Genomic DNA, 15,915 nt, shown 5'->3' with positions numbered 1-15,915 from the left:
GGCTTCAAATCCCAGAATGCAAAATAAAAATCTACCCTAGATGGGGCAGTCACCCATGGGTCCAGCAAAGTTGAGAGTTCTGGAACTGCATCAGACAAGAACATCATAGAATGAGAAGCCTTATTACAGGCAAAAACGGAAGATGTTTCGTGGGTTGAGCACTTTAATTTCAGCGAGTTTCTAATTCTCAGCACAAAGCAGAGCTGTAAAAATATTTAGGTCCAAGGTTGAGTACCCAGTATAGTCTAGAATTGTACTTAGGATTCTGTGACTTATAGTCCTGTTTTTATACACGACTACAAGTCGCTGAATCCAAAGTTTAAACAAGCATTGGTCGCGCGGCAGTAAAAGTAATGCCGCGCAGCCGTAAAAGCGAAAGTCATCGCGATCGCTCTGAAAGTGATCGTGATCGTGATGACGCACTAAAGCACGAGTTTTCGAAGTGCTGCTGAAGGCTGGCGGTTCGCGCGTGCACGCTCTCGTGAACGCAAGCCCTAGGCCAGCCAGCAGCACTTTGAAAACTCACCTACAAAATGTCTCTCCGAGCAGTGCATGCGCGCTGACTCAGCGAGACCTAAAAACGGTTCCAATACATAAGAGAAGCGCTAATAACGAATACATGATAAACATTAAAAAAATAACTCTGGTTTAACGAAATTTTAAAAACATCAAGAGAGTTGAAAATCCTAGCAATCGCGAGCGAATAAACCACGTTTAAACAGATAGAGTCAAACAAGAAAACGATTAAATTGATAATGGTTTAAAAATATACACAAACATCAACAGATAACGTATAAAACAAAATCGGCAAGCGAGCGCGGCACCTCAAATAGCGAAACTGCTGCATGAAATAAACTGAGGAACAAACGTAGAACCCAGAGAGCCTGGGACAGGTGAATTGTTAAACCACACACACCGTCACGGAATCAATCACAGGCACGCAAAGGAGAGGGGGAGGGGTCCCCTCGGGACGGGTAGGCACCAGCTGAGGGTCGGTTTATAACCACCCCTTTTCATTGTTACCCGTCCTTCCTCTGCCTCCGCTTGTACACGGTTCTCTGTCCTGCTCCTAGAAGCATGAAGGCTTTCGTCAGCGTCACGTGCTTCCTGCTCTGCACCCTGGCCCTGGGTAAGGACGAGACTTAATAAAGCGCCTTTGTAGATGTAGCCCCTGTTGTAGGCGGTGTATACGTAAAGAAAGATCGCCCTCATCGCCAATGTAGGTAAATTTCTCTTTCTTTTGAGGAGTCGTGGGGTTCGCCTCACTCTTTATATTTTTTTTATTTTTCTCAGAGTGTTCTTGCAGTAATCTTTCCTTTTATACTACTGCCCTTTGCAGGCGGCGTTCCTGCACCGGACACCATGGGAAATTTAAGAATAAATAGCGGGTGACATTTTTTGTGCTGTTTGCTGTCTTCTAATCCGTTCTTAGATTCTGCTTTAAAATGTCACGCGTTGGGTATTCACGCTTCGGGTACCCAAAACGGCCGAGTCCTCACTCTGCGTCTGCGGGATAGCCTTTCCAGTCTGGGTCTTTAATTTAAAAATATGTTTGTATATAGCTCTGGCGACCCCCACCTCATCTCGCTAAATAATGACTCGTTAAAACAAGCGCTCGCCAGGCAGCCTATGACGTTTACGCTTGGCTTTTTCTGCCGTCCCACTTGGACGTCCTGCTTTCCTTCTGATGTAAAAGGTCTCTTATCTTTATGGGGCCATGTGTTTGGCCCCATAAAGATAAGAAACCTTTTACTTCAGAAGGAAAGCAGGCTAGGCCGTCCAAGTGGGACGGCAGAAAAAGCAGAACGAAAACGTCACTACCAGCTCTTTTCCACTGGTTGGCCACCATTTAGCATAAACGGTGATGCCGGCCAATGGAAAAGAGGGGTGGGGCATAAAGCCCTTTACAGAAAAGACCTAAAAACGTTAATTCTCGCCAGCGAGACTGCGCATGTGCGCAGCCCACGCAGGCGAGACCTAAAAATAAATGAACTAGAGAGAGAGGTAAAGGCAGCAAGAATAAGAATCAGACAGGGAGAGAAGAGGAAAAGCAAAAAGATGCAGAATAGAAAGACCGAAAACGGAGAGACATAAAGAAAAACAGGTTAGGTAAAGACAGTAGTGAGGAGGACTGAAAGGTAGAGAGAAAGGTGTAGGATAGAAAGAGAAATATGGTGGGAAAAGAGGAAGTTGAGAGGTATACATGAAATAGATAAGAGATGGGGTCTTTACAGTGGTAGAAGGTTGTGAGAGGGAGATATGTGTTTGTGTATGAGAGAGACAGAGGGAGAGAGAGGAGTTGATGGAGGAAAAATAGAGGGAGAGTTAGAGAAATAGAGGTAGCCAGAAAGGAGTAAGACATTTAGAGAGTTGAAGAAAAGGGAACAAAGGTGGAACAAAAGAAGAAAGGAGTTGGAGGCGTGAGTTTAAGTACTGAGAGAGCATGGTGAGGTAGAGGGAGGTGATGTATTCAGGTAGACTTGGGGTAGAGAGGGAAATGAGATAGAGGTGAAGGAGTTTGGTGAGGTTTAAAAGTGACTGAGAGAAAGGTTAGTTAGACATAGAGAGGAGAGGTAAATAAAGATAAGGTTTTGTGAGAAGTGAAGCAGATGGAGGAGAAATATGGGGGGTCAGACAGAAAGAGTGCAGTGAACGACAGTGAGAAAGAGGTACAGAGTGTTGAGGTAGAAAGAGGGGATCGAAGGATAAAAATATAGGCACTGAGAGTGATTGACAGAGGGGCAAGGTCATAAGGAAGAGGTAGAGAAAAATAGAATTGAATGAGGTGAAATTGGTATACTGAGAGACAGGAGAGGTGGAGAAAGGTGAGGCAGAAGGAGCAGACATAGAGAGAGGGAGGATGAAGGTATGTAGTGATCCAGCGGAGTTTACCAGCTCTGGTCCCACATACACACACACTTGGGCCCATATACATTCATACAATGGGCTGGCAAATATCCGCTGGTCATCAATTTTGATTCACCCTAGAGAACTTGCTTTACTAATACCTTTATCATCCCTGTCTCCTAGGGTAAATTTCCTTTGTCGATAGATCTGATAGTAGATTAGTATAGGAGAGAATAATACATTAACTTTACTCTCAAAGACCACAGACTCAAGAGAATTTGTAAAGATTTATCTGAATCAAATGATTTTGTGAGTCAAGTCAAAATACACATAGATACACCAAATTGTTTCTATCAGGAAAGGAAAGTAAAGTTAAGAGAAAATCAATTCACAGTGAATAATTCTTGTGATGACAGTACCTGAAGGAGAGAAATAGAGAGCAAATACGAGGACATTACCACACAGAATTATATTTACCTAGAATGGTGTGAGGACCTAGACATCAGAGTAATAGAGATTTCGGGACAGGTTCAGGACCGATAACGTGACTTCTTCTAGTGCAACGCCAGCGTCGCACCCCTCTCTGGTACTACTTTCTCTGGCTCGGGCTTGTCCGGACCCCTTCCTAGATGTGCCTCCTCGGTTGTTCCGTGAATTTTCCCTAGTGTTGGATTCTTCAATCAGCTCACAGCATGCTTGGGCAGCATCTCAGCATCAAGTGTCATAGAGTGTGTCTAACTAACTAAAACTTACCTCTGTATACCAATCTTGTGTATGATCCACCCCCAAATGTTTCAATTCTATGTACAACCTTAATTTTGATTGGGCCAGACAGTGGGGAGAGTACATCACACCATACTATGTGTAATAATTTTCTTTACTTCTTTGTCTAATGTACCCGCCCCTTAGGATTTTCTTTCCCATGCTTTATAACCACCCGCATTTCATATGTGGCTCAATATTTTCGGCAACAAAGTATTCTATTGGTTCCTCTTCCTGGTTCAAGGGATGAAGTTCCCAGAGCTTCCAGAGTACATGTCCTTGGATTCAGTCCAATGGTGCCATCAGAGTTTAGAGCTTGTTTGTAGTGCGCATGCGCTTCTGTCACATGGGTAGGGATCTCAGTCACCCCCCAAGGCCCAAATACGAACTATTAATAAAGTCAAAGAAGAACATGTTAGAATACAAAAATAAATGAATTCACTGTATACCACTTACTTCTCCTCTAACCCCATTTACTTAATATATCTTTTGCATTAATAGCTTAGTAGAACTTGCACAAGTTGATTGCGGCTTTGCATTTGCGTTAGTGTGAGAGTTTCAAGGGGCCATTTTTAAAGCTATGGTGCAGCTGCAAAGATTTCCCTCCAAGCATCAGGAAACGTCATACTACGTAGATGCAGTAGATGCATGGCAGTAGAGTTCCTGTGTTTTCGGCGGCCATATTAATGACACTCGGGTTACTGGTTAGCAATGCACATAGAAAAGCATTCCCTGGATACGAATATGTGGAATGCGGTGCAATATTAGTACTCACAGACATGTTGATTACTTTATTAAATGTTGTTCGAGAGGATTGCATACAAGCAAGTTTCTTTTATATGAAACCTTGCTCCATCAGTAGAGCAGTAAAAACTGAGAGAGGAAAATGCTGAGAGTTGAGAAAGAGGAAGTGAGGTGAAGCAATGAGAGAGAATTAACTCAAAGATTAATTTACAATTTAATTGCCACCAACAACCTGAAAGTGTAAAGGGTTCATCATCATCACTAAACTTTATTTTGGCGCAACGCCATAAAAACCCATAAAAACAATAAATATCAATCAACATATACAGTGCAAAAAATGCAATATTTAAAAGTGCATGAACTGGATAACAAGTTTTAGATACATTAAAATACAAAAATAGGTTGTCCAGCAACTAATCCCTAAGATAACATTAAAATAAATGTGCTGATATTATCTAAATATTTCACATCCTGGTTGGCTGACACTAATTACAGATCTCATTTTACATGTCACTGTTATACAAATTTCAATGAGCAATGCCCATCTTGCACCTTATTCTCCACACACCCATCAAAAATCGAGTAAGAACAAAGACCTTCAATCTGCCCCGTTGTTTCCTTAATACCACCATAGGCCAGCCACTGCAGCTTGTCAATCCAAGACACTCAAGCCCACCTAGTAGTGGAGACTTTAAGAGGCCAGGAGCCTTACCAAATTTGCAGGTACAATCATAAAGCTAAAGGTAGCTTGGTTTTATCCAGAAAATCCTCCTTTTTAAAGGAGTCAGGAGTCCTTGACTGCAAGAAAGGCATTTGTCAAAGTACCAAACCTCGACTTGCAATGTGTGAAGGTATCTTTATGTTGCCAATATGCAATTTTAAATTGCAATTTAGAAATAGCCCCAGCCTTGTCTGGAGCACTCCATAGGTTAGGGACCCAGTCTTTGAGAATGTACCTTTCATATACTTAAGCCGATGAATGTTGCTGGAACCAACCAAGGACAATATTTCCTCTAAGCCTTGTCGGTGGGATACCAGCTCAGGACAAGCCCTAATCTTCCTCCAATAAACTAAGGGGTGCAGTCACAATCTATCAGAAAGTTCCCTCATCCCCAGGTCTAGTTTCAAAGGAAGCAGAGTATTAGTTGTAGTAGAAGTAGTAGTCATACTTTATTTGGTTTCCATGACCCATCAAAATATAAATACACAGTACAATAACTGTATATCAAATATAAGAATGTAAATATAAAACAGCACACGTCCAAGTCGATTTATGATTTATAAATGTCTGTTCAACCATAAAGAAAAGATCCTAATAGATACACATTCCATCCCTATATCCAATAAGTGCAAAAAACAGCCCTGAGCTATGTGCAAAAGAGCAAAAAGATCAACAGTTTCTTCATAAATCTCGTGAAAAGGTTAAAATCATAGATTGATAAAAGTTGGGTAGTGATCAAAATATGAACATAGTCGCTAGACATCTAGTTAATCTCCGGTTACAACATATTTGGCGCATCCATTATCCTCTAGACCCATTGTACTCTGTGTTGGGAAGGTGCACATTAGGACCCTCTTGCAGACGGGGGAGAGGCTTTCAGCCTAATTTCCAGCTGTTTGCCACCAAAAAGGTAGCAGGATCCCAGTTCAAAATTTGTAAGGTTTTCAGCCGACAGATTTGAACAAAACAGAACCAAAATTGAATCATAAGGAGATATAGCGGATGCACATCTTCTTACATGCATAATATCAGATCTAATCTATCTAATCACCCTAAGCCAGTGGCTCACTTTATTACTTAAAGCATCGGGGTCCTCAAAGGATCCTGGCTTTAATTTAGGTACTTGGAACATCTGGAATTAATTCCATTCCTTGCAGAGAATAAAATGGAATATTCAAAGAACAATGATTTGATGGTTGAAAAGTGGGTACTCTTGGATTAGCCAGTGGACACAGAACTCTCCTGTTGACTTAGTCTCTTTGCCCCACATTATGATCAGGGAGTGATGTTTCAGTGGTTTTACTACTTGATGTGCTTTGCACTAAGGTCCTCACAGGAGGAATTGAACTCGAAACACTTTTGTGTAGTCTAGTTGCCACCTCTGTTCTAGCAAATCTAGCTTGGTGCATGTTCACCGCAATGACCGGTCTCTGATCTATGCATTTAATGCCTGAAATGATGGAATTGGTGTTAGGGCCTTGTTTGTCCTTTAGATGAATCCCAGGTGTTTCTTTGCTGCACACATGACCACAACAGCAGAAGGGTGTTTTGGTCTGTATGCTAGTGACCTGATCAGAAAGGGAGGTGAGTAGACTTCTAAGATGGTCCAGCTTGCAGTTCAGTGCTTGCAAAATATCACCCCCCGCCGTTCTTGGTATGCCACTCTGCCAATTTGTGCAGAATTGTTTATATAAGATGGTTCCTTTTGAGCAAGCATCCCTCCATTGTCGCCGATAGTTGTCAGTGGGGCAAATCAATTATGTCAGGGTACTTTAGAAACAATAAAAATTTCAGGAAATGGACATGAAACCGAGTTGTGGATTCAGTGCATGGTACTTGAATGGACTGGGGGAGGCAGCCTCTTTGATCTCAAAATGATTAGGAACTGGAATACTTGTAACTTGTACACCAGCACCCGCATCAGTATCATATAATTGTTTGGTTTATCAGGAATGTCTTGCTATTTTGAAAAGATTTTTTTTATAGGCCTCTTTACTTGCAAATAATTAGAATGTATATGAGAATTGACCTGATTTGTATGATATCTGTGTCTTCTGTGGATTTTTATATGAATTACGATTAATTTTAATTGCATTGACTTGCCATCCTAGATGTTCACTTAAAGTTATACCTAGGTATACAAATATATGCACATGTTCTAATGGTGCCCCTGCTAAAGTTAAGTTTGTCCTACTTAAGGGGCCTGGATTCAAAAGCATATATTTGGTTTTCGTTACATTGACCTCCAATCCCCTGGTTTTAAAGAAACATTCAAACTGGTCCAACAACTTCTGGAGTCCCATAGGGGATTTGGAGATTAAAAAGGTGTCATCAGCAAGCATGAGGGCAGAAACCTTCATGTTTGCTAGTCTGGGAGTGTCATTATCACACTGGTCAAGGAATTTTAGAAGGCCATTAATGTAAAGCATGAACAGGGTGGGAGCCTATACACAGCCCTACCTAACACCTCTGGTCACAGGAAAGGGATCAGTTAGCTCACCTACACGACCAACCTTCGTCCGTGTATAGTTGTTGTTGTGTAGTCTGACCATGATGTCTATCAAATAACTGGGCACTCCCATCTCTGAAAGAATCCTCCAAAGTGTTGCCCTCTGTACTAAATTGAAAGCAGAGAGCGTGTCTACGAATGTGACATAAAGTCGTCCCCATCCCAGGGTAACGGTCTTCCAATACATAATTTTGTAGACTAAACACTTGGTCAACTGTACTAGTGGACTCTATAAAGCCTGTCTGGAGGGGTGCCATAATATCATTTTCCCACCCAATTCTGCATTCTGCCCAGAATCACCTCACTTAAATGTATTTGTGAGCTATTGATAAGACTTATTGGACAATAGGTCACAGGCAGCTCACAGGAGCCCTTTTTTAATACAGAGAATATTTCAGCCCCTGCCCAGATCAATGGACTTCATAATGACTGTAAATTATATTGCAAAATAAGCACTCTAGATGTCCGTCTCACTTGCAAATAAATCTCCAGGGATTTTGTCAAACCCAGAGTCACATTGGGGACAATTCCCCTGATTGCTATAATCAGTTCCCCCACTGTAATATCTTTATCCACCTCTTCTTGAATGAAGGTCGTGTGCTAGTGGAGATAATCCCATTACACACAATCACCTCACCTAGAGCGCTATATAACTGACACTGTTCCCCAGGACCCACTTGATTCCCTAAGGCAGCCTGCTGATTTACCTTTTGCGTTAACAAATTCGAGAGGTGTACTACCCAGTCACGAGCTGCTAATATTATTCTATATCCGTCCCTACTACGTATGGCTCCCAATTTCCAGAAGGTCCCATAATCCCTGCTCCCAATCCTTTTAGCCTTAGATAGTGCTTTTCTGTAGGACTGTCAAGTTGCCTGGATCAATGGTCTATTTCTCTGTTTGATCTCAAGGACAAGATCGTTCTTTGCTGCCCTGCACAAATTATTATACCACATTTGAGGGTGCTTCCTCGCAACTTAGCACCTGGTTTCAACTACGAAGTGATTTCTCAAGCCCTTAAACATCCATCTGTAGGTCTCAATAATTGCCCTAGATAGTTCAGGAGCATCTCCTGCAGTAGCCAATGCTGAAATGGCATCCATACCGGCAGCAACAAATCCATAGATCTCCCTTACAGACGCCCGTGAATATTTTAGTTTGCTCCTCTTAACCCTACACCTTTTACTGGAAACTTCCAATCTTCTGTCAAAAGGTTCCCCTGAGGTTGTTTATTGCGGACTAATGGGCAAACTCATCTTAAGGACCAGGGCATAATGGTTGCTATCAGAATGTGGTAAGGCGGCCATATCCACCAGGACTGGCCAAAGTTTAACATCCAACATTATATAGAGTCAACTAGGCTAGTGTGGTTCACCCTGTTGAACGTGTGGCTACCTGATTTATTAGAGACCGACCAGCCATTGCAAGTGTGAAGCACCTGATTTAATGTGAAGGCATTCATTTGAACTGCTAAGGGGCACCATTACTTTATGGGGGGAATTTCCAGCTCAGGTATGGACCAGACATCATCATCAGATGCCACAGCAAAAATATCAGTGCTCAATGGTTCATACTTGAAGTCAGTACCCAAAATTTTCGCAGCTGTGATTGGAAATGTAGCCAGGTGCCCATTCAACCTATATGAGGAAACATAAACCTTTCCTTGACACCTCAGACCTAAAAATGGCAGTCCAGGCATTAATTATCTCCAGAATTGAATATGGATGCTCTAACCTTTCTGGCCTACAAAATATCTCCATGGCCCCCCTACAAGCTTTCCCCAACACCGCTGCCAGACCCTTAAGGGGCTCAAAAATATTTGACCATATCTCACCACATCTGAAGGCACTGAACTGGCTTCCTCTTGAAGTCTCATATATTTTTTTACACTCTTGCACTGGCACTTTAATGTCTTATATATACTGCATTTTTACCCACTTCAGGATAGGTCGTAAAGGGGAGGTCTGAAGAACAGAAGACTTGTAACAAAAGCCGCCCTGAATTTTAAGAACCTAATTTAATTTGGATGTAGCCCTGCATGATCACAAACTTCTGCAATTGCACTTTAGAATAACCCTGGGCGTAGTTCGCGTAGTAGCGCTATGCGTAGCTACGCGAAGTGCACTTCGCACTATGCGAGCTACACGTAGCACTACGCGAACTGCGAAGTGTGGTAGGAAATGCTATTCGCTATGATTACACAGTGCCGGATGCTTGTCCGCACTGTGCAATCATTGCAAACGGCATCTTGCACAGTGCAAGCGGTCGTTTTCTGCCGCTCGAGTAGATTTGTACTCGAGCGGCAGCTTTCTCAACACGGACTGGTAGTTTCTCATCACGAGTGGTCGCGAGCATACGCGACCACTCGCAATGAGAAACCTGACCTCCCCGCGTTGAGAATTCAGCAATGACTCAAAAGGATACAAATGAGCCAGCAAGCAACTTGAAAGTGGCAGACATGTTGCTGCTACAGGATATGGCGGCATTGGAATCTGGTGAAGATATTCCCTTAAAACAAGTGACAGACAACATGGGATTAGATATCTATGGGAGGAAATCCACTCCTTACAGACCGAAATCAGTTTTCCTGCCAATGATGCCGAGAGACAACATTGACATTTTCGCAGAAAATATGGTCAAAGACCTTAAAGACTTATCTATTCTATCCAGTAACAGATTTATCCGTACCAACTGTAATCGGAGACTTGATTACGAAAATCTCATAAGCAGAATCAAAGAACGTCAAGATATTGTGGTGAGATGGTCGGATAAAGGTGGAAATGTCGTTCTTTGGCCTTTAGATCAATATAATCTAGAAGCTCACAAACAACTCCAAGATCCAGAATGTTACTGTCGGATAAGCCCTACATCTATACTTAGCACCAAAGAAAAATACCATGCAGCTCTATATCAGTGGAGATGTTCTAATCTGATCTCCAAACAAGAATTTGACTTTCTCAAAACAGACTATCCTATTACTCCTCAGCTATATTTAATACCGAAAATCCACAAAAATGCTATAAATCCACCTGGAAGACCCATTATAGCTGCAATAGGAGGTCTTTTTGAGAACACTTCCAAATACATTGATTCTTTTTTACAGCTACATGTTAAGGCTCTTCCATCTTTCATAAAGGATACAGGAGACTTTTTGACAAAGATCTATGATCTACAATGGAAGGAGGATTTTGTTCTGATGACGCTCGATGTTAATACTCTATATACGAGCATCAGACACAAAGATGGACTTAATGCTTTAAAATACTACTTAGGCAAACGATCTATTGACTCTTACACACACACCCTTATGTTGCTGGAGATGTCAGAATGGTGTCTAGACAATAATGTTTTTGTATTTGACAAATTGTTCTACAAACAGCTACTTGGGACGGCCATGGGTACCTGCTTCGCCCCCAGCTATGCTAATTTGCATATGGGTTGGTGGGAGGAGCAGGTACTCATGGTTGAGCATAAGCGTGAGATGGCTGAAAATGTGGTGCTATATGTAAGATACATAGACGATTTGTTCATTCTTTGGCAAGGTACAGAAGAATCTGCTCTCAACTTTGCCAGAGCACTTAATGAGAATTCTCTTAATCTATCATTTACGTGTCATACTAACAAATCTTCTATACAGTTCTTAGATTTAGAGGTATTTTGTGGAGAATTTAAAAATAGAAACGAGAACTTACAGGAAACCCACTTCTGGGAATTCTATTCTCCACTATAGTAGCTTTCATCCTACCTCTCTCAAAGAAAGCATCCCATTTGCAGAATGTCTCCGTATGAAGAGAAACTGCAGTACCGAAAACAATTTTGTCATAGCTACCAATACCCTGTTTGACAGACTAGAACTAAGGGGTTACAATGATAACACTTTAAACAAAGCTAATGCCAAAGTTAAAAAGGTCACTAGAAAGGAACTTCTTTTTCCTAATCCTGAAAAAACAAAAAAGAAAAATTCTACATCAGGAACTCCAAGGTTTATAACTGGATACAATGCGTATCATGACCTTTTTAGAAAGATGTTGTACAAACATTGGCAGATTGTACGTAGTGACCCAGTTCTAGGTCATAAAATGCCAAAGACACCATCCATTTCATTCAGACGTGCAAAATCCATGAGACAAGAATTAGTTAACAATGCACCTAGTATCAACAAGGGTTCTGAGTGGCTCAAAACCAACAATGGCTTCAGAAAATGTACAAAATGCAAGGCTTGCCGACATGGTATTAACATTAAAGAAATCAGCTCTCCACTAAGACACTCCCCCTTTACTATAAGAGGAAGCTTCACGTGCAAAAGCGAGTTTGCTGTGTACATGTTACAATGTACATGCAATAAACGTTACATAGGGAGTACCATTCACCCTGTCCATGTACGTATACTTCAACATTTACGGGCTATCAACAATAATGACCCCAACTACCCTGTGGCTAGACACATCAATCAATACCACAGTGGAAGAGCCAGTGACCTCTCCTATTGCGTCATTGACACTGTACCTAAGAACCCAAGAGGAGGGAATAGACAACAATTATTGCGTAGACTCGAATCCAAGTACATAATTTTGTTTAATACCAAAATACCTATTGGTTTAAATACGGATGAGGCTTTATCCGTACATTTATAATTCTATTCTGCCTGTTTCCAACCGTACCCAGACTCCGTTTTTTTCCCAGGTTCACCTCACTGTATTTTAAATTTCCATTTCATTATGTGTCTTGGCTTCTATTACACCCAGACTTAGTAGACAGACACCATTTCTACTATGTGATCACACCAGAGGCTTAGTTTTCCCCTCCCTCACAGTCTATCTGCTCATATTCAGAAAACATTTAGCTACTCAGCTATTCTGTGCTCATCCAGGTAACGTGCCTGGAGACTGTCTAGGGAGTTAGTGATCTAGGCCCACTTGGGCTCCATTGTGTGGCTTTTCTTATTTGTGACTTTAATTTCTGTTCCGGCTTTCTGTTGAACCTGTATTGCACAAATATGCTTTTTTGTAAATGTAAATTCAATTTAATTTACTCTCAGCAGCAAAGAACATTTAAGCCAACTCACAGTCTGTCTTTTATCTCTGGGATAAAGACCTCTTTTCTATTTTCTATGTTCATTGTTTATCGTTGCCATGACGATTTTTCTAAAGACACAGAGTATATAATGGTTACTATTGGTGTTACCTGTGATATTGACAAAGGCGGCTTGCCGTCGAAACGCGTCATGGTCTCTTGGTGTAATAAACTACTCCTTGCTTTATCCTCACAGAGTCTACGCCTGTTTTGAAATTTCGTAGCAGGATTGGTTGTATATATATATATATATATATATACACACATATATATATCTATACATACTCACACACACACACCAATGTAATATACTGTAAGTTATGTAATATATATATATATAACTTCCATCATGTTAATGAAATATACTGCTGTGTTTTTTTGTACTAAAGTGCCTGACATTGATCTTGGTGTTCAGAGTCATATATATACATACATACATACATACATACATACATACATACATACTTGGTTGTTGTGCACCTGGTAAAGATGGAATAAAACGTTACTGACTGACCTTGCTATTGTATTGGACTTCTTTGTTGCCGTGGATTTCTTGGTGGTGGAGCTACCGAGTTCTTCTTTAAACATACTTGTATATATTCACTAAAAAAAACAAAGGTTACAGGGATGTTTTAGTTAGGAATTAGCACTTACAAAATCTTATAAAATTCACAGAAAAAACAAAAGGTTACAAGGACATTATAGTTAGCAAATAGAATTAAAAAAACCTTTGAAATTCACACCCAAAAAAAAGTTACAGAGACATTATAGTTAGGGTCAGATTTTACTCTAACAAAACCAGAGAAATTCAGCCATTATAGTTACCTGAGTTAATCATAACTCGCACCCCCACAATGCACCGCTTACTGCCTCACATATTACATCACTAATGACATGGTCATTGACATCACTGGCTTTATGGGTGAGCGAGTGGATGTATGTGTAGATCTATGAATCAGTGAATGGGTGTCTAAGTACTGGTATGGTTCTTTGAATGGGTTTGTGAATGATTGTGTGGGAGTGGCAGTGGGTGTATAAAATATTCTGCACTGGTGTGAGTGGGTTCGTCTGAGATTCTGTGAATGATGTAATCACTGATGCCATCAGTGATGTCATATGAGAAGTCATCAGTGAGGTCACTGACCACGTCATGAGTGATGTGAGGTCACAAGCAGTGCATTGCGGGGCGCCAGTTATACTTCACTGAGGTAACTATAACGGCTGAATTTCTCTGGTTTGTGTGTGAGTAAAATCTGACCCTAACTATAATGTCCCTGTAACCTTTGGTTTTCTTAAGTGAATTTCTAAGGTTTTTTAAATTCTATTTGCTAACTATAACGTCCTTGTAACCTATGTTTTTTCAGTGAATTTCTAAGGTATTTTAAATGCTAATTCCTAACTATAACGTTCCTGTAACCGTTGGAGACTGGGCCTTCGACTAGCTCTCAGGAATTCCCCTGCGTAGGGCTTACAGGAGGCACCAGGAGTGCTTCTTGGCCCCAAAGGTCGCTCTGGAGCCCAGGGGACTTTGTATCCCAACTATTAGTGTACCAAGAGGCATATTTGCAGAGTGGCGGAGAAAGAGATGTGTGAGACTTACTTGAGGCAACAGGAGGGGTAATTGGCCCCCAAGGACATCCTTGGTGACCAGCTACCCCTCCCATTACCTCCAGTAAGTCCTCTACGGAAGGATTGCTGAGATCTGATAACAGGCCACGCCCCCTTTCTCCACCACTTTGCAAACACAACTCCTGATGCACTACTAGTAGGGGGATGAAGTCCCCTTGGCTATTGAGGGTCCTTCGGGGCCAACTACCCCTCCTATTACCTTCAGCAAGTCCAACACAGTGGGTTTGCGTAGAGGTTTTCGGTGGCCACTTCCTCTTTCTCCTCCAGGTGCTCTACTATTTGGGGTATAAAGTCCCCTTGGCTCTTGAGGGTCCATGGGGACCAACTAGCCCTCCTGTTACCTCCAGTAAGTCTCACACAGCCAGATTGCTGAGAGGTAGTTAGAGGCCACACCTCCTTTCACCACCACTCTGCAAACAGGCCACCTGGTGCACTGCTGCTTGGGGGATGAAGTTCACCTTAGTCCTGAGGGCCTTATTTAAATAAGGCCCGATATTATAAAATAAGAAAACAGAGTTGTTTTCTTACCTGAAACAGATGTTTGATGGTACAGACACAGCAGCAGCAATGGGAGGAGTCTTGGCAGGCACGGGAGTGCCATCATTCTGTGAAAAGGAGAACAAATCCCACAAGTTACTCTTACAGACAACAGTGAGGAACAAAACACTGCAGTGACTGAAATACCTACACGTGTCACTAAGGTTTGTAAGTAGAAGACTGCAATATTTGCTTCGAGTTGCCATGTGCATGCTCGACCACGGGAGGCAGTTGTGCATTACCAAACTTATCTTTCCAATAAAAGTATATTTATGCATAAAATCTACAAAAATTTAAAATGTAACAAATTATGACGTATTAATTTATGTAATGTCTTAACAATTTAACAAAATGAAGCGGAGAAAGAAATTAATTCAGAACTGATAGCCTTATGTCTGGGACACAGCTCCCTAATAAGCTTCTAACTACACTTCTACTACTTTGCTTGAACAGATATCACTTCACTGTCACTCTTAGCATTAACTATGATCTAAACTGTGTATTGATTATTACACTGATTACAGTTCAACGATAACAACACGTACAAAGTGAGGGTCCTCTCCAGTGGGCCTATGTTTAACTCTCTAGCCATAAATCAAATTTTTCTCATCGTCTGAGTGCAGGAATATTGATCTTTATCAAGTTAAATCCTCTGGTTATCTGTTTAGTCACTGTGTATATTTCACATGCTCAGTATAAATATTCTCTCCAGTGCCACAAAAATCAGCAGTAGATCTTACAAGTCAATGCCTGTTACATAGATCTCTTCACAAAACTGTATAGTACTTTCATCGGTCGCCTCTGCCTAGACTCCCATCGCTCCATGCAGCAAGGCATTCAAAGAATATAATTTGGAAGTATAAACTACTTATTTCAATAGCATGTTAGCGAGACCAGAAGCATAATCTTAAAGAATGTGACTTTTTCCTTTGTTACCAGTCTGTCCTTTCGTTCCTTTTGTTGGCAAAACCATACACATAACATATGCTCTGGTAAGACTCAATGGGTAAAGTCACTGGAGTTGGAGCAACATCTTGTGTCTGTTGTAGGAAAGCTTGTGTATGAAGAGTTGGATCATACTGAAACTTTACAT

The 15,915-nt window shown here is 41.3% G+C and overlaps 1 protein-coding gene across 4 annotated transcripts in view; it reads right to left on the bottom strand.

Moving 5' to 3' along the window:
* Nucleotides 1-15,915, bottom strand: part of LOC146869588 (butyrophilin subfamily 2 member A2-like) — a 253,067-nt gene that overhangs the window by 148,606 nt on the left and 88,546 nt on the right. For all 4 annotated transcript variants that reach the window (XM_085606894.1, XM_085607058.1, XM_085606981.1 and 1 more), the window contains exon 2: nt 14,814-14,890. In XM_085606894.1, the coding sequence (XP_085463020.1) occupies nt 14,814-14,889 (76 nt within the window). In that variant the 5' untranslated portion in view covers nt 14,890. The remainder of the gene's footprint in view (nt 1-14,813; nt 14,891-15,915) is intronic.

This window comes from Triturus cristatus, chromosome 1_1, assembly GCF_964204655.1.
Source record: "Triturus cristatus chromosome 1_1, aTriCri1.1, whole genome shotgun sequence".
Lineage (NCBI taxonomy): Eukaryota > Metazoa > Chordata > Amphibia > Caudata > Salamandridae > Triturus > Triturus cristatus.
This window is presented reverse-complemented; position numbering and strand designations above follow the sequence as displayed.